Source organism: Pelodiscus sinensis, chromosome 2, assembly GCF_049634645.1.
Source record: "Pelodiscus sinensis isolate JC-2024 chromosome 2, ASM4963464v1, whole genome shotgun sequence".
Classification (NCBI taxonomy): Eukaryota; Metazoa; Chordata; order Testudines; family Trionychidae; genus Pelodiscus; species Pelodiscus sinensis.
The window spans coordinates 113,273,008-113,295,257 of record NC_134712.1 but is presented as its reverse complement, the minus strand read 5'-3'; the positions used below and the strand labels follow the sequence as shown (position 1 = coordinate 113,295,257).

Here is a 22,250-nt window from a genome sequence, read left to right as displayed (position 1 = left end):
GAAGAACACCTATTTTGTAAGGTCATCCCTCCAGCTCTTCACCCATTGCAGACTGAAACACCTCTGGGAGTTAGTCCTGATTGAATCAGCAGATGTGCTCCAGCCCTACAAGGGGAATATTGGTGTAGCTGCAGGCTATGGAACACATGACACCTGGACAGCTGCTTACATCTACAGCTGGTCCTAGGTCAGGTAAGGCCAAATGGAACTCTATAAGGGGGAACTTTGAAAATCTAGAACTTTTTCCATATAGGGATGAAATAGGGTGCCATGGGTTAAGGAGAATAAAGAAGCAAAGCAAGTATTGTTTTAGGAGTGAGAGACACTCGTGTGATCAACCATATAGTGCACAACACAGCATGCAGCAAATAAAGATCACAGGGCCTTGATTTCCCCTGCTCTAAAAGACAACCTCATATATCATATAACGGCTAAAGAGCAACTTGAATTACTTGTTAGGACATGCTAAGGTCTGATCCTCACCAACAAAATGATCCTCTGAGGCCATGTCAAGTTAGCAGCATTCAGAACAGCCCTAAGTCTAACCCCAGCAGCAATGGAAGAAGAAGAAGAAAGTCAGCTTAGACACAGCTATATCCTTAGTCCCACCTCTCACTCAGCTGCCCTGAGAGCTACTTTGGCACAGCTAAAGATTAAGCCCAGGTGGCCTAATTCTGATAGCAATTGCCAGATTTGTCAGTGATACCTTCATTAACTCAAGGGGTTACATGGCAGTAAACAGCTATGAAAGGAGAATCAGGTCAAGGATCCAGCTGGTGACTGTTTACTGGCAGCAGACTCAATAATGTGCATGTGCAGACATGAATACTTTTGCACAAAGTAGCTGATGGAGCTCACCCCTTACTTATAGCCCAATGTATGTGATGAGAGCACTCATTGCATTGCAGTATGGCTTCATTTGTAATTTCACTCAGCTGCATTTGCATCCCTTTCTCAAAAGAGTATGCAAGTGTAGACATAAAATAGACACAGCTATTGTAATCAGTCCAGTAATGCACACTTAGGATCAAATCTTTTGCTGGTGTATCTCCATTAAAGTCATGCCATGAAATACAACAGTAGAGAATTTGGCTTTATTCCTACCCTTGATCTTAATATAGCTAAATATCTAATGGTAAAGAACTGATGTCATCAGAGTATTCAGCTGAAAATCATAGAATCATAGAACTGGAAGGGACCTCGAGAGATCAATTCCAGTCCCCTGCCCCCATGGCAGGACCAAGTACTGTCGCTAGACCATCCCTGATAGGTGTCTGTCTAACCTGCTCTTAAATATCTCCAGAGATGGAGATTCCACAACCTCCCTGGGCAACTTATTCCAGTGTTTCACCACCCTGACAGTTAGGCTGTGTCCAGACTCAGGGGTTTTTTCGAAAAAAGAAGCCTTTTTTCGAAAAAACCTCACCTGCGTCTAGACTGCAGCCGCGTTCTTTCGAAATTAAATCGAAAGAACGCGGCTTTTCTTTCGATGGCGGTAAACCTCATTTCACGAGGAAGAACGCCTTCTTTCGAAAGTTGCTCTTTCGAAAGAAGGCGTTCTTCAATGTAAATAGGGCTTCTTCGAAAGAGAGCATCCAGACTCACTGGATGCTTTCTTTCGAAAAAGCAAGCCGCTTTTTCGAAAGTTCAACGTGCAGTCTAGACGCTCTCTTTCGAAAGAGCCTCTTTCGAAAGAGGCTTGCAGTCTAGACATAGCCTTCGGAAGTTTTTCCTAATGTCCAACCTAAACATCCCTTGCTGCAGTTTAAGTGCAATGGGAATTCCCCACTCCCTGGATGGAAATAGACATTTCTAGCTACAGGTTGCACCTCCCAAATCTTGGACTCTCTGGTCTGGCAGCATTCGTGGTCCAGCAGAGCCACTGATGTTGCGAAGAGCTGTGGAGGTGGGAGCAACACAGGGGCTTGGGAGTCCCAGTTGAGCCAGGTGGCACCTGGGGAGCTGCATCCTGGCCAGGGAACCCCTGGCATTAGCAGGGCCAGGTGACCGGGGAGCTCCCATCTCAGATGGGGAACCCCTGGTTGCAGTGGAGCTGTTGGAGGCTGAGCAGCCTCAGCCAGGTATCCCAGCAAACCCTCTGGTGGCAGCGGGGTGAGGGTGACAAGGCAACCTCTGCTGGGGAACCCTCAGCAGAAGCAGGGCTAGTGGAGGCAGGCAGCTGGACTCCCCAGCAGCAGTAGGGCTGAAGTGGGTCGGGGCGGATGGGTGCCCTGAAGTGGGAGCCCCCCTGGAGGCAGCAGGGCTGGTGGCAGCTGCATGGCCCCAGCCGGGAACCCCAGGACACCCTGAGGCAATAGGCAGGCCAGTGTGAGGGACAGGAGTGGCCCATCCATATAGGCAAATGAGGCAGTTGCCTAGGGCGCCAAGTTAAATGGGGCGCCAAATGATGGTGCAATATCGTTGAGGGATTTGGAGGTGGGGGCGCCGATTGCATGGTTCGCCTAGGGTGCTAGTTGCTGGCAGCTAGTCTAGGGCCACTTCTGATGAGGGGGGCCAGTGGCAGGGCAGAGAGCCCCAAGAAGAGGAGCCTGGGAGCGGGGCAGCCAGAGAGGGAGCACTGACCTTTCCTGGTCTGGCAAATCCCCTGGTCCAGTACAGCTCAGGTGGCCTGGGTCCTGGACAAGGGAGGTCCAACCTTTTCCTGCTTTGCACCATTTGTCAGAGCGGTCCTGTCTATAGGATGGTTTGGCATCCACCTCAGGCCCCATGCTTTGGGGGGCCCCACGGTAGTTGCCTCAGCTATCCTGTGGATGGGTCCTAAGGTGGTCTAGGGGATTATTGGGGACCTGGCCTGCAGCAGTGGGGTTGCCGTGGGCCCTGCACCTGGAGTTTTGGGGGGTGTTTGTGTCATTATGTACCCTGCGTGCAGTGTGGGTATAAAATGCTGTGTAGTTAGAATTCTGACTTACATGATTGGGGGTAGCTTTCTGCCCACTTTGCACAGAGGCGCATGACCACACAAGAGCAAACAGGTTACCATCAGGGCCTTTTCATTTTATTCTGAATTGCGCGAGAATACCTATTCTCTTGCGCCATGAATAATGGGCATCATCCTAATAGTACTGGGAACCAGAATGTGCTGCCAAAGCCTTCGCATAACAGAGGGCTGTCTGGGGATGGTTGCGTTTGTTTCTAATCTATGACTTCTGTGTCCCATAGCTCATCTTCCAGCCTTTCCATTCCCTGAGTTGTGGCTGCTTCAGTGACATAACAAAAACTGATATAAATATTGCTTCTAGGCCATGACTGCCAGGGGCCTGCAACACACATAAAAAATTCAGTCTCCAGAGGAAGTCATGTGCTTCCCCCAGTGGCTGTGGGGCTGTCAGAGCTGAGAGGAAAGCTTTCAGTCACAGAGACAGAGGGCGAGCGAATGGATGGAGAGGCACAATCATATTCAATCCATAGTGCTTAAACACCCAGTGGTTGCAGTACCCCTCGGTGCCCATTCATATCTTTCAGGAGGCCTTTGGGGAGCCTTCACGAGCCTGGTAATGACACTGAAAGCAGACAGACAACATTTGCAACAGCAGTGGGGCTTTGCATGCAGAGAGAGTTTTGTTCTCTAGATTGCAATGTATTTATTTTGGGAGGAGTGATACAAATTCATGCTTATGACAGCTCCAGATGGCCAGTGTTTTCTCATTTCTGTGACTTCCCAGGAAATGCTCTCCCTTGACTATCAGCACGTATTGACCTTAATTTACCTTCCTGCGAGCAGCGGCTGGATGGCTCAAATCTATTGACGTCAAGGGCGATGCAAGAGGGTAAATGGAGAACACAGAGCCCTGGCTTTCCTGTAGAGCCATTAAATGTAAGTAATGGTGCACTGTACAGTCTGGGGAGAGAGCCCTCTTCTTTATGAAGTTGCTACTTCACTGTAAACTGTTGGAAACCAGTGAGTCAATGGCAGTTTCTCAGCGGAAGTTCACAGGCCTGATCCAAAGCCAGGTGAAGTCAATGTGACGTTTTTCCATACAGATAGATGACTTTAAAAATGAAGAAAAAATTAAGCATGTGAATAATCCCCAGCCACTGAGAGCATGTCTACAATGCAATATAAGCCTAGGATACTAGAACTCAAGATAGCAGACCGTGAGTTTTTTAACCTAGGGTTTGGATGTCTACACTCATTTGTAACCCTAGCGTAGGCGTGGTTGAAGGTTGGGTCCTAACAGGACGCTCCAGCATTTACACTACATCACGCAGGCCCAAATCCAACGGCCCATATCTACGCTTCCTTTCACCCTCCTAAAATGTGGCTGCTTTAGCCCTTTGTTCACAGTGTAGCGTGGGAAAATGTGACTGTCTCCCAAACTTGACTTTCCAGGGGACACAGACAGCTGGCCTGTGGAATTGTGGAATACTCCGGTGGACTCTCGGAACACAAATCGAGTAGGGCTGCATCTATACTGCAAAGCTACAGAGCTTGTACCCTGGTCCTGACTTAACTCAGGCTCAGACCATCCACCCCCATGCGTTCAGGTCTGAGCCCTGGGTTAACATAATTTGTGTGTTGATGGAAGAGGAATTGGGCTTGAGCCTGAGTTCAAACCCTGGACTTACACCACAACAGTGGTCACCAACCAGTTGATCTCGATTGGCAGGCTCCCTGCCTGCCCTGGCCCCTCTGTGCCAACCTATTCCCAGAAGTAGCCAGCATGGCTCTGTGGCCCAGTTTGTATGGAGATAGGGAGAGAAGGTAGGAGTCTTGGCATGCTGCTCTTGCCTGCAAGCACTGCCCTCCAGTTTCCATTGGCTGGGAATGGGAAACAGTGACCAATGGGAGCTCACGGGGCAGTGCCAGAAGCTCCTCCCAGCTGAGTGGCTGTACTAGCCCTTCCCCGTTGCCAGCTACATCTCCTGTCTGGGGTCATACAGCCCTGCTGGAAGCAGGGACAAGGGTGGTACAACTGCATGGCCAGGAGGAGCTGCCAGCATGGGACGCTGATAGTGTCCCATGCTCCTTTAGCCACCTAGCAGGAGGCTGCACCCCAAATCCCTTCATGCATCCCATCCCTGCCGTGAGCCTCCTCCTAGAGCCAGCACCTCACACTTCCTCCTGCACCCCAACTCTGTCCCAAACCTCTCTCCCAGAGGCAGCATCCATACCCTCTCCTGCATCTCAACCTCCTGCTCCAACTCTGACCCCCTCTCAGGTGCACCCCAATACCCTGCCACACCCCAAATACCTGCCCCAGACTAGAGGAAGGCAGTGAGGATGGGGGAGAGTGAATGGTGGAGAAAGGAGGGAAGGAGCGAGTGGGATGGGGCCTTGGGAAAGGGGTAGGAAAGCTCTTGGGTTGCCCTTAAATTCAGGAAGTGATCTTGGGCATAAAAAGGTTGAGGATCACTGCAATGCAATGTAGACATAGCATTAAATACCTCCTTGAGTCCCACTGACATGCTTAGCTGAATCAGGGCCTTGAAATGGATGTGCCTTAAGGGAAACACATAGGCAACCTTTGCTGTAGCTGACTCCACAGATTTCAACCCATATTATGGAAGAGTCTCTAGTGAAATTACTTCTTTGACTTCTCCTGAAGACGGTTACTAAAATGGGGGAGTTGACCATCTTTCTGTCCTAGTCCTGACCCTATTTTTGTAGAGAGGGGCTGAATAATTTATTAATTAAGGAAGGGTGCTGTTTAAGAAGTAGGAGCAAGAGTAAGTGGGAAAATATCCAAGTGTGCTATCACAGGTAGTTGGTTTGTTGTGCTTTGGAACATAATGAAGGATTGAAAGGATGTGCTGTTTCATTGGGGTTTTTTTTTAAAATAAAAACTATGAACTTTTGAATCATTATCCACATTTGTAACAGTCATTTCATAATTGTAGATGGATGTGTACAAGTGGTAGGCTTTGATTTTTACACAATCAGCAGTTTTTACTTGCTCCCTCTGCGATGTGGTTTGTGACGGGAAATCTAACAAATGTATCCTAAACTCTCCCCATGTACTTATTTCTCACAACAGTGCTGCATTGCTTCCACACATTTATTGACAAAATACACAGTAGCATACAAACCACATCACCATTATATGCTTGGGTTGTTACAATGAGTCTGTTGTTTGATTAACTGAAATTCATTTCTTCACAGTGCTATTTGTTATTGTGCCAATGCTTGTGGTTGGTATAAGTTGGTATTATAAAAGAAGAAAGCATTTTTCTTCCTATCCTTAGTTGCTCATCTTTTCCTCACCCACCTAGCTCTGTGTCTGTATCATTTCTTCATGGAAAAGGCCTGTCTCTGAATTACCTGCAGATGGCATTTCAAATGTCCTCCCACTACTCTTTGCTACAGTGATACTTCAAAGGAGGTATCATGCCAGAGATGCTGCTAAACACAGCTGAGGAAAAATAAAAAGCAAAACCACATTCTTGAAGGATCGACAAACAGCTGAGAATGGATGGTTTGAGTCAGGATGGTTGGTAGTACCATAGCTAAGTCAACACGTCTCCTGCAAACTTCCATTTAATGGTGTACTCTAGATCAATGTTTCTCAACCAGTGGTACGAGTACCCTTGGGGGTACTTGAGAACAGTTTGGGGGGTATGTCAACCCAACTGAAATTTTGAGAAAATTGAACTTTTGTTTTAAGTTTTACAATGCTTTACAGTGCTTTAGTTTTTACACCCAAAAACTTCATCACCCACCCAGCTACGATTAAGTTGTTTAAACAAATGTTTTTCAATGGTAGAAAAAAATGTTGTGTGTCTGAAAACTGTAAGTACTGGGGTACTTATAATTTTTTTTAAAAGGGGTACTTTATAAAAAAAAAAGGTTGAGAAACACTGCTCTAGATGAGCACTGATTGTACTTAATCAACGCATACTAATAAATTCATTTGCCAATAGTTTATGATTTCTGTCTTCAGCATTTGGGCACACCTATTCAGTCTGAATTAACATTTCATTTAGAAAATGTTTCAGATCAACATTTTGTTTTGAAATTTTTACTTGAAATGACGATTGAAATGTTTTGTTCAACCCAAACAAAACCTCTTTTGCTTGTTTCAGCAGGAAAACGCAAAACAAATGTTTTAATTTGAAGCCAATCTCTTTTTTTTTTTCAGATTTTTTGTGGAATATCTCCAGTGTTTCTTGGCCATGCGTCCAGATCATAAAGATGTCATCGATGTACCGTAGGTAGAGGAGGGGTGAAAGGGGACGGGAGTTGAGGAAACGTTGTTCTAGGTCAGCCATAAAGATGTTAGCATACTGTGGGGCCATGCGTGTACCCATGGCTGTGCCGCTGATCTGGAGGTATAAGTTGTTCTCAAACTGGAAATAATTGTGGGTGAGAACAAAGTTACATAGGTCTGCTATCAGGTTGGCAGTAGTGTCCTCTGGGATAGTGTTTCTAATTGCTTGTAATCCGTCTTCATGTGGGATGTTGGTATATAGAGCTTCTACATCCATGGTGGCAAGGATGGTATTATTGGGGAGGTTATCGATGTTTTGTAGTTTCCTTGGGAAGTCAGTAGTGTCTCGGAGATAGCTGGGGGTATTGGTTACGAAGGGTTTGAGAAGAGTGTCTACATAGCTGGATAGACCAGTAGTGAGCGTGCCAATACCAGAGATGATGGGACGTCCGGGGTGCCCAGGTTTATGGATCTTGGGAAGTAGATAGAACAATCCTGGTCGGGGGTCAGAAGGTGATTCTGTGTGGATTTGTTCCCGAGTAGCTGTGGGGAGGCTTTTAAGGAGACAGTGTAGTTTCTTTTGGTATTCCAAGGTGGGATCAGAGGGGAGAGGTTTGTAAAATGTGGTGTTTGAGAGTTGTCTGGTTGCCTCCTGGTTATAGTCGGCCTTATTCATAATGACCACAGCACCCCCTTTGTCAGCTGGTTTGATTACAATGTCCAGGTTGTTTTTGAGACTCTGGATGGCATGGTGTTCAGCGCGGCTAAGATTGTGTGTCGCTTGTTGTCGTTTGCGAATAATGTCAGTCTGTGCGTTGTTGCGGAAGCTGTGTATATAGAAATCCAGATTGTAATTCCGACCGTCAGGGGGAGTCCATATAGAATTATTTTTCCTTTGGTGTTGATAGGGGGGATCTGGTAGGTCAGATTGATGTTCAGTGGTGGTTTGGAATTATTCTCGGAGACGGAGGCGGCGAAAAAAAGCCTCAAGGTCACCACAAAATTGTATCCAGTTTGTGGGGGACGTGGGGCAGAAAGAGAGACCCCGGGACAAGACAGACTCTTCTGCTGGATTGAGTTTGTAGCTGGAGAGGTTAACAATATTATCCGGTGGGTTGAGGCAGTTCCTGTTGTAGCCAGTGGTATGGAGCAGGTTAGAAAATTTATTGTCTTTTCTTTGTTGTAGGGAATAGAAGTGTGTATAGTAGATTTCTTGTCTGGTGGAACAAAAGTCTTGCAAGGTGTCAGTTGGTGTGGATGTTTGTCTTGAGATGAGACGATCTAAGTTAGAAATGTCATTCTTGATGGTTTTCTGTTTCTTGTATAAAATACTTATCAGGTGATTTCTTAATTTCTTGGATAGTGTGAGGCAGAGTCTTTCACTGTAGTCAGTGCAGTATGTTGATCTTAATGGATTGTTCACTTTCAGTCCTTTGGGTACGATGTCCATCTTCTTGCACTTGGATAGAAAGATGATATCTGTCTATATCTGTGCGAGTTTCTTCGTATGGTTGATGGATTTCCATTCCAAACGGCTAAATGTAGTGCCTTGCATGTAGAATAGTGATAGAAATGTAGCCGTGTTAGTCTGGGGTAGCTGAAGCAAAATGCAGGACAATGTAGCACTTTAAAGACTAACAAGATGGTTTATTAGATGATGAGCTTTCGTGGGCCAGACCTACTTCCTCAGATCAAATAGTGGAAGAAAGTAGTCACAACCATATATACCAAAGGATACAATTAAAAAAATGAACAATTATGAAAAGGACAAATCACATTGCAGAACAGGAGGGGGATGCAGGGGGGGGGGGAAGGAAGGTAAGTGTCTGTGAATTGATGATATTAGAGGTAGGGAGAGTGGGATGTTTGTGAGTTAATGGTATTAGAGGTGATAATTGGGGAAACTATCTTGGTAATGGGTGAGATAGTTCAAGTGTTTGTTGAGTCCTTTTTGGAAAGTGTCGAATCTTGAAATAACTCCCTCGTGTTGACCAGTGCCAAGGGAGCTCCAACCAGCACAGGTGACATGACAGAATCTTTGTTAGCAGTGCTTCTTGGAGCACTCAGGTACCCATCCCATCTATTCCCTCAGCATTTGCAAGTTTTCTGCGGCTGGAGGTATAAGGTTGCACTAAATTGGTCACAGTTTCAAGTCAACATTTTGTTCCAAAATTTGGATATGAAATGACAATTACAATGTTTTGCTGAATCCAAACAAAGACTTTCTCTTTGTTTCAGTAGGAAGAAGCAAAAAAATCCAGTTGTTTTAATTTGCAACCAATGATTTTTTTTCATATTTTTTTCCGTTTGGCCACCAAACCAAAGAATGTATTATCAACTCTGCTGTATAATGAACCACCAAGATTTAGGCAACCTGGGCTATGTCTAGACTGCAGGCTTCTTTCAAAAGAAGTTTTTCCAGAAGAGATCTTTCAGAAAAACTTCTTCCGAAGGAGAGCATTCACACTGCTAAAGGGCATCGAAAAAGCGATCTGCTTTTTCGAAAGAGAGCGTCCATACTCATTGGACACTATCTCGCTTTTAAGCTGTGATAACTATGGATGGAGTGGCCACCAGGGCACCTGCGCTTTTTCCTCTTTCCTCTTCTTTCAAAGGAACTCCCTCTTCCCTGTCCACACACGCCTTTTTCCAAAAGAGCTCTTTCGCAAAAAGGCTTCTTCTTCATAGAAAGAGGTTTACCAGTGTCGGAAAAACCCCTCTGTTTTTTTTTATTTGTTTTTGAAAGAACGTGATTGCAGTGTGGACATAAGTAAAGGTTTTTTTTGGAAAAACAGCCATTTTTCTGAAAAAAAAAAAAACCCAAAACCCTCTGCAGTGTAGACATACCCCTAGGTAACTTAAAATTCTCACTACTAGAACCCTTGTTCTCAAGTTTCAGAGGCTTACGTCAAGAATGAGCAACTGGACATAGAGAATGGAGCAAGGGAAGAGAGGCAGGGTAAGTTGCTCTATGGAAGCAATGGGAGATTGGGAGGGAGGCACGGATTAGTAAGTAGCGCTATGACAGCGGGGCAAAGGGGACAGCGACTGGGGCACTAAATTACTTTGTTCCAGCTTGGGGGGAGGCAGCACGGGGCTGTATTTCTGTGAGATGGCTAAGCCCTTCTTTGGTAGGCGTTATGTCCAAGCGGAGCACTGATGGACACAGAGACAGCTGTAGAATCTTGCTGGGAGATGGTGTCACAGCTTTGCCTGATGTTCTTATTAATTTTCTCGTGGCGATTCCCTGGCAGGGCTGCCATTTCCCCACCCCCAAGACAGTGTCCCAAACCATTCTTCATATTGGGCTACCAGAATCAATGGAGCACAGAGTTTGGCTGTATAAGGAGCATCCAGAAGCAGAGCCCGGGTTTACCCGTTAACCTTCAGCAGGGATATGTCAACCTATCAATGACAGCCTGTGGAGAACTGCAAGTTTATTACAAATTGTTTCCATGTACACCTACTGCACCAGTGTGGACTGTACTTTCTCGGAGACCACATGCCCAACCATCCTTCCTTCCTTCTCCCCATCCCCTTTAAAACTCACCATTAGCAGAGTGTCTGGAGAGATCTGTGTTTGCCTCTAGGATAACAATAAAAGTGGCCAGAACTGTGCATGTTAGTAACATGTTACAATTTTTATCAGGAACAGCACAGTCACCCTATTGTTAATGGTTACTTTTCCAGAGAAGACCTTGAGAAGGTACACATGCTCCCCCACTGACAGGCTCCGTCAATGTAGGAAAAAACCTCCGAGTACCAGAGAGAACCTAGTGAAAGATGTTTTGCAATGTTCAGTGCTCCAAATTGAGAAAAGGGAGGAAAGGCAGGCCAAGGAGATGAAAGCTAGAAGAGAAACCAGTAGCACATGCTAAAGCTCATAGAAGATCAAACTGAGATACTGAAGATAAAGAGCAAACAGAACTAAAGGCCTTTCTGGCAGCAATGCAGAATTCTTTACCTAGGAACCCTCCATGCCCACCCAGAAGTCTCACTGGCTACACATGCAAAACTCTGTGTCCTGTAACCCTCCTTGTATGTCCACATGCTCATTTTCACTGGTTGTACTTTTGCCAGCACACTCCACTCCCTGTCACAGCAGCTGTGACTTTGACAGCTGGACATTATTGATCCCTTTCAATTATGGACACACACAGCAGGTGAGTGCTTGGTGGTAAGGGAGAGGAAGGGTTATTGAAAAACCTCACAGTGGTATTAAAGACAAAACCGATACAGGTCTCCATGAGTTTATTTTGCGTGACACAACCCACACCAATCGCTCTGTCCCCTGTGGAAGCCTGTAACATCTCTTCATTTCATGGGAATGCCTCGCTCAGGATAAGTAGTGAGATGAGGCAGGGAAGGAACCCCAAAACAGAAATGTTAGTGCCCTTCATTGTCTAAGTGGTCCCTCAGAGCCTCCCTGATATTGATCATCACCTTATGGGCTCCTTTATGTCTGCAAAATGCCCATCATTATCCATGGGGATAGTGCTTGAAGCCAAGGGAGAAGTACCCCTTCTCATTGATGTACTTTGAGGCAAGGTGGGATGGCCCTACATTGAGAATGTGTGTGCCATCGATCGTCCCACCACCGTTTGGAACGCCCATGTAGCAAAGCCAGTCACTATGTCATCTGCGCTTCCCAGAGTCACAGTCCTATGCAGCAAAATGCGATTTATTGCCCTGCACACTTGTGTAAGTGCTGCCCCGACAGTAGGCTTCCCCCCTCTAAACTGATCTGCAACTGAACGGTTGCAATCATGAGTTGCCAGCTTCCACAAAGAGATGGCAACAAACATCTCTACCGAGACAGCAGCTCTCATCCGGGTGTCCTTGTGCTGCAGTTGAGGGGCCAGCTCAGCAGACAGCCCTGGGAAGGTTGCTTTATGAATCTGAAAGTTCTGTCACCACTGATCTTCAACACACACCTGCCCGACAATGTGATCTCACCACTCACTGCTGGTTTCCCTAGCACAGCCATGGCCAACCTGAGGCTCGTGAACCACATGCGGCTCTTTCCCCCCCAGATGTGGCTCATGAAGCCCCGCCCCTCCCCATGGCTCATTAGCCACCCCCGTGCCCCAAAAAACAGCATCTCTTCCTGGCTCCCTGTGCTGACCTGGGCAGGGGAGCTGTCCGGCGTGGCCATGAATGATGCAGAATTAAAGATGGCAACGGGCGGCAGGAGCCTGCTGTGGCCCAAAAGCCTCAAAACGCGTTTAAATGCATTTTCTTAAAGGGGAAGAGGTTGGTTTTTTGTTTTTGTTTTTTTTTGGGTTTTTTTTTTTTTTGCTTGACCAAACGCTACCAGGGGCTCCTTTTAAAGGGCCAAAAGGGGCAGGGTTTTTTTTCTCCTTGACCAAATGCGACCGGAGGCTCCTTTTAAAGGAGCAAAAGGGGACGTCCCTTTTCTTTGCTCGACAACTTTGCCCCAGCTCTTCACTCAGCTATCTTGGCTCTTTGCCCAGAATGAGTTGGCCATCCCTGCCCTAGCCCAAAAGCAATGCTTGACTATTCACAGCTGCTCTGTGACAGCCAAATACAATGCCAAGTTTGCTGTCCATGTCATTCACACTGGTGTCTCCTTCTGAGTCTTCTTCCTCTGAGACAAAGTTCAATAATAGCTCTGCTACAGCGCATGGTGTCCTAAGCACCTTGAACTCAGGATAGGCGAGAAAGCTGGGATCCATGATTCTCTTGGCAGAAGCTGCAAGAACTGTCAGTTTGAAATGGTGCAAAAGTCCCAGTATAGACACAGCTAGAAGCTTTGAAGCTCTTTTTACTGCACTGAAAAATTAATAGTTAGCCACACATGCTACTTCTAATGCGAATGTTCCAAGCAGTTCTTTCAGAAACGGCCACACTACAAAAAATGAGCATTTTGTGGGCATTGAAAACATTAAACCATTTGAAAGGTTATAAGAGCCATTTTTTGGTTTGTTTTCAGTAAAACATATCTCTTTTGAAGATGTCATAACTGTGTGCATGGGGGAAACATCTGGAATGATCAAAATGATCAGCTACATCTAGTGTCATGGAGATATCTTTAAAATCTTCACATCTGAGAGCTCTGAAAATATTACACATTTTCAGGACTGTAAACATTCCAAAAAAAGATGTGTGATCTCACTGTTACAATGTTGTCTTAATTATATACAGCGCTTAGCACTGCTTTCACAGCATATGAGTCACAGTATAAGCTTGTACTCTGCTGCTTGGCTAAACCACACAGTAATTAGAAATCTCTGCAAATGAAAACTCAGTAAACCATGTCTTGCTATGTTCCCAGTTCATGTCTGTTGGATTAGGGGATAGTGGTTTGAAGGGTGTTACACCAGGGCTACGTCTAGACTGCAAGCCTCTTTCGAAAGAGGCTCTTTCGAAAGATACTTTCGAAAGAGCCTCTTTCGAAAGAGAGCGTCTAGACTGCACGTTGAACTTTCGAAAAAGCGGCTTGCTTTTTCGAAAGAAAGCATCCAGTGAGTCTGGATGCTCTCTTTCGAAGAAGCCCTATTTACATTGAAGAACGCCTTCTTTCAAAAGAGGAACTTTCGAAAGAAGGCATTCTTCCTCGTGAAATGAGGTTTACCGCCATCGAAAGAAAAGCCACGTTCTTTCGATTTAATTTCGAAAGAACGTGGCTTGAGTCTGGACGCAGGTGAGGTTTTTTCGAAAAAAGGCTACTTTTTTCGAAAAAACCCCTGAGTCTGGACACAGCCCAGGAGGAAGAGAATTCTGTTGGGCTGTGTCTACACTGGCATGAATTTCTGGAAATGCTTAAAACAGAATAGTTTTTGTTATAAGTATTTCCGGAAAAAGAGCGTCTACATTGGCAGGCTGCTTTTCCGGAAAAGCCCTTTTCGTCATTTTCGCGATCGGGGCTTTTTTCCGGAAAAGACTACTGGGCTGTCTACACTGGCCCTTTTCTGGAACAGTGTTCCGGAATAAGGACTTATGCCCGAGCGGGAGCAGCGTAGCTTTTCCGGAATAGCGGCTGATTTTGTACAGTAGAGCATCGTTGCTTTTCCGGAAATTCAAGGGCCAGTGTAGACAGCTCGCAGCTTATTCCGGAAAAGCGGCTGATTTTCCAGAATAAGTGGCCCAGTGTAGACACAGACTTGGAAAATAAGGTATTGGAATTCAGAAGAACCTGTTGTAGAAATGTCTTGAATTTTTGTGCTTCTGTAGTCCCATTTATTTAAATTTATTCTGAGCTTGGAATTAAATTGCTGTTTTGATGCATTTTTAGAGAGTTTACCTGTAAATCAGGGTTTCTCAAAGTGGTCCGCAAAAACCACTTTGAGAAACATGCTAAGTGGACATGCTAGTTTGTTTACTTACTGGTGTTGTAACCACAGAGCCTCGTGGCTCCTATTGGCTTTGGTTCGCCGTTTGCACCAAGGGGAGCCGCAGGAAGCAGTGTGGGCCGGGATGCACTTCCCACAGCTATCCTTGGCTGCAAACAGTGAACTGGAGCCGATGGAAGCTAGAAGGCTCTGTGGCCACAGCGCCGGTAAGTAAACAAATTGACATGGCTAGTTAGCATGTTTCTAAAAGTGGTTTCACGGACCCCTTTGAGAAACACTGTGGGGTCGTTTCCTGTAAAGGCTGAATCTTCAGGTGTTTGTTGAGGCTTTTAGATAGTTATGAATAGGCAACTGAAAGAACGGTGCAAACATTTAAGGAATATTTGTTTACCTTTTCTACACCTTTGAATCTTGCTCTTAACCCGCCCCCCCATCATTTTTGAGTACACATTTTTTAATTGTATGGAGAGTTTTAGCAGTAGATTCCAAGACAGTGTGGCATGGACTGCTTGCCACCTCTTCTTCATCATCCAGACCTTGTCTCTTCCTTATATCACACTATATGTTGAGCTCAATGAAATTGTGGGATAAGAAGCACCTCATTTCCCCCAAGCTCCAAAAGACACTACTCATTCTCACTGAAGACAATGGAAATGACTTGTGTACGGGGGAGGTGGGGGGTGGTGAAGGAAAGGGAGGCAAGGCTCCAGATAGGTAATATTAAAAATAATTCCATTTTTTTCCATTGTGAATAATCCAGATGTGCTATGGAAATCCAGCCCTTTCCAAAGAGTATTTTTACAGAAATATTAATTACACGTGTGCCTCAGCTGACTCAATATAGCAGGGAGATTGCACAATGATCAATGTGCCTTGTTCATAAATGCCTAAGGGTGCGTCTATATGGCACCGTTATTTTGAGATAACTAGCTTTATTCTGAAGTAACAATGCGAGCATCTACACAGCAGGGCTGTGTCTAGACTGGCAAGTCTTTCCGCAAAATCATCTGATTTTGCGGAAAACCTTGCCAGCTGTCAACACTGGCCGCTTGAATTTCCGGAAAAGCACTGACGATCTCATGTAAGAGACTTTGCTCAAAAGGGCCAGTGTAAACAGCACAGTAGTGTTTTCCGCAAAAAAGCCCTGATCGCGAAAATGGCCATCAGGGCTTTTTTGCGGAAAACCGTGTCTAGATTGGCCACGGACGCTTTTCCGCAAAAAGTGCTTTTGCGGAAAAGCATCCTGCCAATCTAGACGTGCTTTTCCAAAAATGCTTTTAACGGAAAACTTTTCCGTTAAAAGCATTTTCGGAAAATCATGCCAGTGTAGATGTAGCCCATTTCTGTTATTTTGAAATAATTTCAAAATAACAGGCGGCTTATTCTGAAATCTGTAAACCTCATTCTACGAGGAATAATGCCTATTCCACAATAGCTATTTTGAAATAAGGCATGTATAGACACTCTACTGCTGCTATTTTGAAATAGCCCCTCACCAGGGCCATTCTAAGTTATTCCTCCTCAGTACCTCCTGGGGCTCTAAATTGAGATAGCACATTTACATTAGGGAAGTGTGATGGGGCGACTCCGCCCCGCACTGAGAGCTGCTCCGAACTCCGAGCCAGAGAGCCCGGAGCTGAGCGGGAACGGAGGCCTGCAGGAAAACCCCAGCTGGGGAACGGCCGTCGGGAGTGCGGGTGGCAAAGCGGGGAACGCGGTCTGCCTGTCGCCATGGGCGCATGCGGATGATGGAGGGCGGGAACGGTGACGCCAGGGGAGGGCCGGCCCCGGATGCCACGGCAGGAAGTTTAAAAGGGCGTGGGGAAGCCGGAGAGAGGGGGGAGGAAGGCGAGGAGGAGAAGAGGGTGAGAGGAAGCAACAGCAAGGGAGGAGGCGAGACTAGCGCACAAAACGCGCTGCACAAAGACCCAGGACAGGGGATGGCCACGGTGAGTCCCACCCCTGCCCCTGTGGGTCAGAATTAAGTATGGGACCAGGGAATAAGTGGCACAGGGCAGGGTCGTGGACCCTGTGAGTGGGGGAGTTTAGGGGCCACAGCCCCCTCCACTGAGCAGGGACCAAGGTCCCCGCCTTAGGGCCCTGGGCCGGGGTTCAGAGAGAGGGAGGGCCATGGTGCTAGGGGCGTGGTCCCCGGGAAGTGCGGCTATACGGCCATATTATAAACCCCAACGTAGCAACAGGAAGGAGAGAACTGAGAAAACAGAACTGCGAACAGTGGCGTAGAGAAACCGTTGCAACTCTGGGGAGTGGAGAGACTTGAACCCCACGGGGGGAACTTATAACAGGAAGCCTGCTTCAGACTCATTTTGTGGCTTCCCTGCAGTGCAGACGTGCTATTTCGAAATAAGCTATTTTGGAATAACTATTCTGGAATAGCTTATTCCAAAATAAGCATGTAGTATAGATGTAGCCTAAGAAACTAGCTGATTTCCAAATGCATGCCACTTAGGGAAGAACTACTGTTAGAGGGTTTTCTGGGGCCACTGAGGGCAGCTGAACTGGGGGAAAGAGGTAAGGTTTCTAGATATTGAGGAGGGTAGAAAGTTAATGCCGTACACCTGTCTCTCTCCAATTTGGATCTCCTTCCCCCATGAATCCTTCTAATATAATCCCTCTGTGCCCACAAGGCAAACTCCTAATCATCTTGTTAGCCAGCAAAAACCAAGGCACATTGGTCTGGGATCTAAAAGCAGAGAGGAGGAAGAAGCAATATGGAGATTTCTGTGGGCATGGAAGTACGGGGTGGGAGAGGGTGCTAGCAGAAGAAAGGTCACTCATACAAAACACAAGTGGCCATCCTTCTTCTCAGGGCTAGTCCTTCTTCTCAGGGTTAGTAGGGACAGGCTAATAGGTTAATGCTAGAGGCCTCATTTGAGGACAGATCCTGCAGCCTAGAGAAATGAGCTCACAGCTGGGAGTCAGGAAATATAGATTTTATTCACATCTTCCAGTAATTTACATAACTTTGGATGAATCAATTAATCTCTCGGTGCCTCCATTCCTTTACATGTCAAAAGTGAATCAAGTTGCTTTGCAACTTTTGTAAACAGCACTGAGATCACTGGATGAAAGGCACAAGTGGAGAGATTTTGTAAGGTGTGTTGGTCCTTAAAGATTCAGATAGGCACCTACTTGGATTTTCAGAAGTACCTAGGCACTCATCTGTATCTTTAGGCAACTAACACCTTTGAAAATCTGGCCCTATGCAAAGGTAAAGTATTATATGCATTAAAGGTTCCTAACCACGTTAAACATTCATATAAAAAAGGGCTTACTACAGTGTTTCAGAAAGGCTTTTGATTAATTGAAAGAAATACAAATCATTTATGTTATAAAAATGTATTGTTAATTTCAGTGAGCATTTTAGCAGACAGGAAAGACACTATTAATTCTGAAGATGTGTATTTCATTGGAGAGTTATTACCTGCATGTGTCATTTAAATAGAAATTTCTTTGATGAGTTAACACCTCTGTAATCAAATATTAGTGCACTGTTATACTACAGTATGTTTTTAATTAGCAGCTGGTATTTATTTAAAATACAATAACTGTCCTATTAAATCAAAATGAAATGCAGCTGAGGGAATCTTAATGTAAAGTATCATCCAGAGAACACTATGAGTAAAGATGCTTGAATTGTACTGTTGCGAAACAGCTTGCATCCAGACTAAAAGCAAACGAAACCAAACTCTTTTTGCTCACAGAATTTTATCTTTTCATTTTTACCAAGAACAAATTAAATAAGGGACCAAGCCCTAGCAACATTAAAGATCAAGCACAGCTGATGAACCTCTATGGCAATTGTCCTTTTCTGGGTTAATGCACATTACAAAGCCCCAGGTCAAAGCACAAAGTATTCTCTGTTGAGGGGATCTGGTTATGGAAGAAAGACCCCAAGGAGATCAGGTGAAGGTAGAGTCTTACCATCTTTAGGGAACATTGCAGAACATTCCTCTTTGTAAAAGGCTTTCACTATGAGGATGACACCCACACAACGGTTAACCCTTTCTATCCCAGAATGAGCCCTTACCCCAAAAAGAAGAAAGTACATTAATCAGATCTAAAATATAAAACACCAAAGATCTTAAGCCAAACACAGTTTTGACCCCCAAAGTCAACAGTGCCCAAGACTCCATGAAGTCCACTAGGGCCTTTGCAACTGCTATTGATTGTATATTAAAGGAGCACAGAAATTGTGTGATAGATAGCAGAATAGAACCCCCAATATGGCAGAATAAAAGATTCCCATAAAAAGAGCCCGTATGTGTGTGAGTGCAGTATTAGAGCTACTAAATGCTATGCCTAGGCCTGGCCTTAAGGCAAGGTGAGCAAGGTGTTGCATTGGGCCCTGCATCTTCAAGGCCCTGCGCTGCCTGGTGCTCACCCACCTGGCTACTCGCTTGCTGTCCTAGTAAGGAGCCACCAAGCTGCGTAGTGCAGCCAACCACCTTGGGCCCTGCAAACTCTTTGACCGGGCCTCGCTAAGCCACCAACTTTAATAGTGAGATTCCCCAAAGAGCCATCTCAGTGACTAGACAGGAGAGCAAAGGGCTAAAAGCCCAGTATGGTCTCCCTCAGAATTTTATGAAAAAATGCACGTGTGGCAGAAGCCAGGGCATCCAACCCACTGCTGATAAACATAGATGAGAAACTCTGAGTTCCAACAGCCCGGGAAGAGTTGACTGAAAGAAGCTGGGAGCTGCTGTTAGATATTTGCAGTCAGGAAAGGCTCAACCTAGTTAACAATGGTTGGTAAACAAACACCAGAGAGGGAGAGAATCTTAGAGAACAGACTAAATTCTATTCTCTGTTATCTTGCTGTGAAAGCAAGGAAGTTGGTGGCATAGGGATTGTCTGTCCAGTACAAATCTCTGCTCTTCTTCCCTCCCTGTGGGTTTTGTGATATGAGGATCCTCAGCAAGCCATAAACAGGAGCTGTGTGTTCATTAGCCATCCCTTTTGTCTAGCGCTCTTTCAGCCCTAGAGGGAGAGTCCAGAGAGGAAAGGACTCTCAGAGCAAGGTCATTTCCATAACAGTTCCTCCTGGAATCCCACCCAGCATTGTCTCTGCTCCAGCTTCCTGTACCAATCATAGCTGGCTTAGGTCTTTTATTATGTATTTTGTGTGTGCCACTGTAATGCCTAGACATGAAAACCAAGACTGGGGCTCAGCTGTGGTAGGTGCTGAATACCCACATAATAAGGGATAGTCCATGCACCAAGGAGTTTGTAATCTGAGCAGAGAAGGTAGACAATAGGAGGAAGAGAGGAAGTATAATGATCTCTAGTTTCCAGATGTGCACCTGAGACAGAGAGAGAGAAAGAGGGAGAGATGGAGGGATTAAGTGGCCTGTGCAAGGTAACAAAGGAAGCTGGGAAATGAGCCCTAATATGTTGAATCCAAGTCCATTACTTCAGTCACAAAACCATTCTCTCTCATTATGCACCCCTTGCTTGAAGAAATGTACTTAGACACTGCTGAACATAAGGCATGTCTAGCAAGTAGTTATTTACCACTGCTGGTATCTCATCATCAGAATCCTACATTTAAATATCTGAAGGGGAAAAAAAACATTAAACCAATTAACTTTCCAAATGAGGGTAATAAAACTAAAATAGTCATGGACATTGAACTAATTCTGAGGAAAGAAATTTGAAGAAAAATGTCATATAGGATTATTAGCAGCCCCCAAAACCACATAAATAACAGCACGGCCTTGTTCCATAAAACAGGTCGTGCCTGGTCCTAGCTTTGGAGGCAACAATACACTGTTTCTGAAGGGCTGAAGTTTTCTCTGGCATATCAGTGCAAATATTGTCTAAAGACTTAACATATGTCTTGTTCTATTTTCCCTATATTTAGAGCAAAGCACTTAATTCATATTGAAGAGTAAGGAAAACAGTATGGTAACTAAGGCCCTAATATTATGAGTTATTACTATTTAAGAATGGTCCTGGCATCAAGGCCTTTTAGAAAAAGATAGAACAGTGGGCTAATACAAACCCAAGATCAGTTAGATTTCTTCAATAGTTTGAGGGAACTCAGAGTAGCTACAGACTTTCACAAGCTTGTACCTCTGGTGCAACTACAGAGACTCCTCCCTATTGCCTGACTCTGAATTAATTAATTTAATTAATATGGTATATTGATATTATATGATGTGCCAGATACAGAATTATTTCAGGAACTTGATGGAGTCTAACATTATTCTTAGAATGTGCATAAAATGAAAGTCAACTGTAAGTGGCATTTGGCAAAGAAAGTATTGTAAACTTTAAAGTCAGGGTTTACCTGACAAACAATCCTGTCAAGAAAAAAAGAGGTTGTGTTCATATTGATTTTTATTTTAGTTTCAGTGGTAAAGTGAAGAAAGCTAATGTTTTTAAAGATAGTTAATAAAACTAACTTCAATTGTCAAGTAATTTTCTTTAGTTAAGCCATTGCAATTAAAAGAACTCAAGAGGGTACAGATAAAGAGTTAAGTAGTCACTTCCCTATGATTTGTTTGATATCCTATCTTTCATACAACAAAAAGAGAAAAATCACAGAGCTCAGCATGTTACTCTGTAAGGCAGGCATGTCCAAAGTCCGGCCCGCGGGCCAATTGTGGCCCGTGTTCCGATTTAATACGGCCCCCGCTTCCTCCCCCTCTCCTGGCTCCCCGGCGCTCTTTTGAACTGGCGCGCCCAGCGCGCCGCTTCCGGCCACGCCGCTGCCGCCGCCCATGGCCTCCGCGGTCCTAGAGCCTGCCCTGTAGGGCACGTCCGCAGCCCCGCTCCGCTGCGGGTTCGCCTTGCCCCCGGGCCGCCGTGAGGCCGGCGTGCCCTGCGCTCTCCACCCGCCTCCGACCCGGCCCTCACACATGTTCACTTCTTCAAATCTGGCCCTCTTTCAAAAAAGTTTGGACACCCCTGCTGTAAGGGCTAGTCTAGACTACAGGGAAGATTTGAAAGAGGATATGCAAATTCCACGGGAATTTGCATATCTTCTTCTGATCTCATTTCAAAAGCCGAGCTTTTGAAAGTGAAAGTAGTTTAGATGTGGCTTTTTCGGCAAACTGCTCCCTTTGTTGAAAAGACGCTTTTCCTCAAAAAATGAGGTTTACGTGGCTTTTTGACAAAGGGGGCGGGGAGGTTCATTGAAAAAGCCTCATCTAAACTACTTTCACTTTCGAAATCTCTACTTTTGAAAGTGAGATTGGAAGATATGCAAATTCCCATGGAATTTGCATATCCTCTTTCGAATCTTCCCCGTCGTCTAGACATAGCCTAAGGGTACATGTATACTTACTGGAAGATCTATGCTCCGGAGGTCAAATGCCAGAAGACTGATCTAGAGGGTCTAGTATAGATCCCTAAACACAGAGGGCAACTCCCACTGGTATGTGGTATTCCTTCTTTTGCGAAGACTAAGGGAAGCCAATGGGAGCATTTGCTCCCGTCGGCCTCCTGCAATGTGGGCGCTGCCAAGGCTTGGCTTAAGGTAAACCACCAACAGCTACGCATTTTGCATAGCTGGACTTACATACCTTAAACCAACTTTCCTGGTATAGTGTAGACCAGGCCTTAGAGCCATCTTGCATTGATGCACAACAATCTTTCCCTCCCCTCTCCCCACAGACAACAGCGTGCGCAACCCCTTACTTTTAAAGGTATAGCACACAAGAATAGAACCCCTCTAGATTCGCCTAGCCATATACACTACCCATCTCTTTCCTTCTCCAGCAGCACACGTGGACCTTTATAAAAA

At 45.4% G+C, this 22,250-nt stretch overlaps 1 protein-coding gene and 1 long non-coding RNA gene across 4 annotated transcripts in view; one reads left to right on the top strand and one right to left on the bottom strand.

Annotated features, from left to right (window-relative positions):
- The window catches only part of LOC112543988 (uncharacterized), a 74,642-nt gene that overhangs the window by 23,735 nt on the left and 28,657 nt on the right, over positions 1-22,250 (top strand). Inside the window, exons 4-6 of one of the 2 annotated variants that reach the window (XR_003087282.2) lie at positions 3,684-3,835; positions 10,060-10,125; positions 10,421-10,745. This is a non-coding gene — a long non-coding RNA (uncharacterized LOC112543988). Of the gene's footprint in view, positions 1-3,683; positions 3,836-10,059; positions 10,126-10,420; positions 10,746-22,250 lie in introns of those variants that run through there. The other variant, XR_012901666.1, reaches the window with a different exon arrangement.
- The window catches only part of F13A1 (coagulation factor XIII A chain), a 111,600-nt gene that overhangs the window by 86,810 nt on the left and 2,540 nt on the right, over positions 1-22,250 (bottom strand). Inside the window, exon 1 of one of the 2 annotated variants that reach the window (XM_075921292.1) lies at positions 484-523. The exons of the other annotated variant lie outside the window; for it this stretch is intronic. Within the exon in view, the coding sequence (XP_075777407.1) occupies positions 484-508 (25 nt within the window). The 5' untranslated portion in view covers positions 509-523. Of the gene's footprint in view, positions 1-483; positions 524-22,250 lie in introns of those variants that run through there. 2 annotated transcript variants of the gene reach the window in all.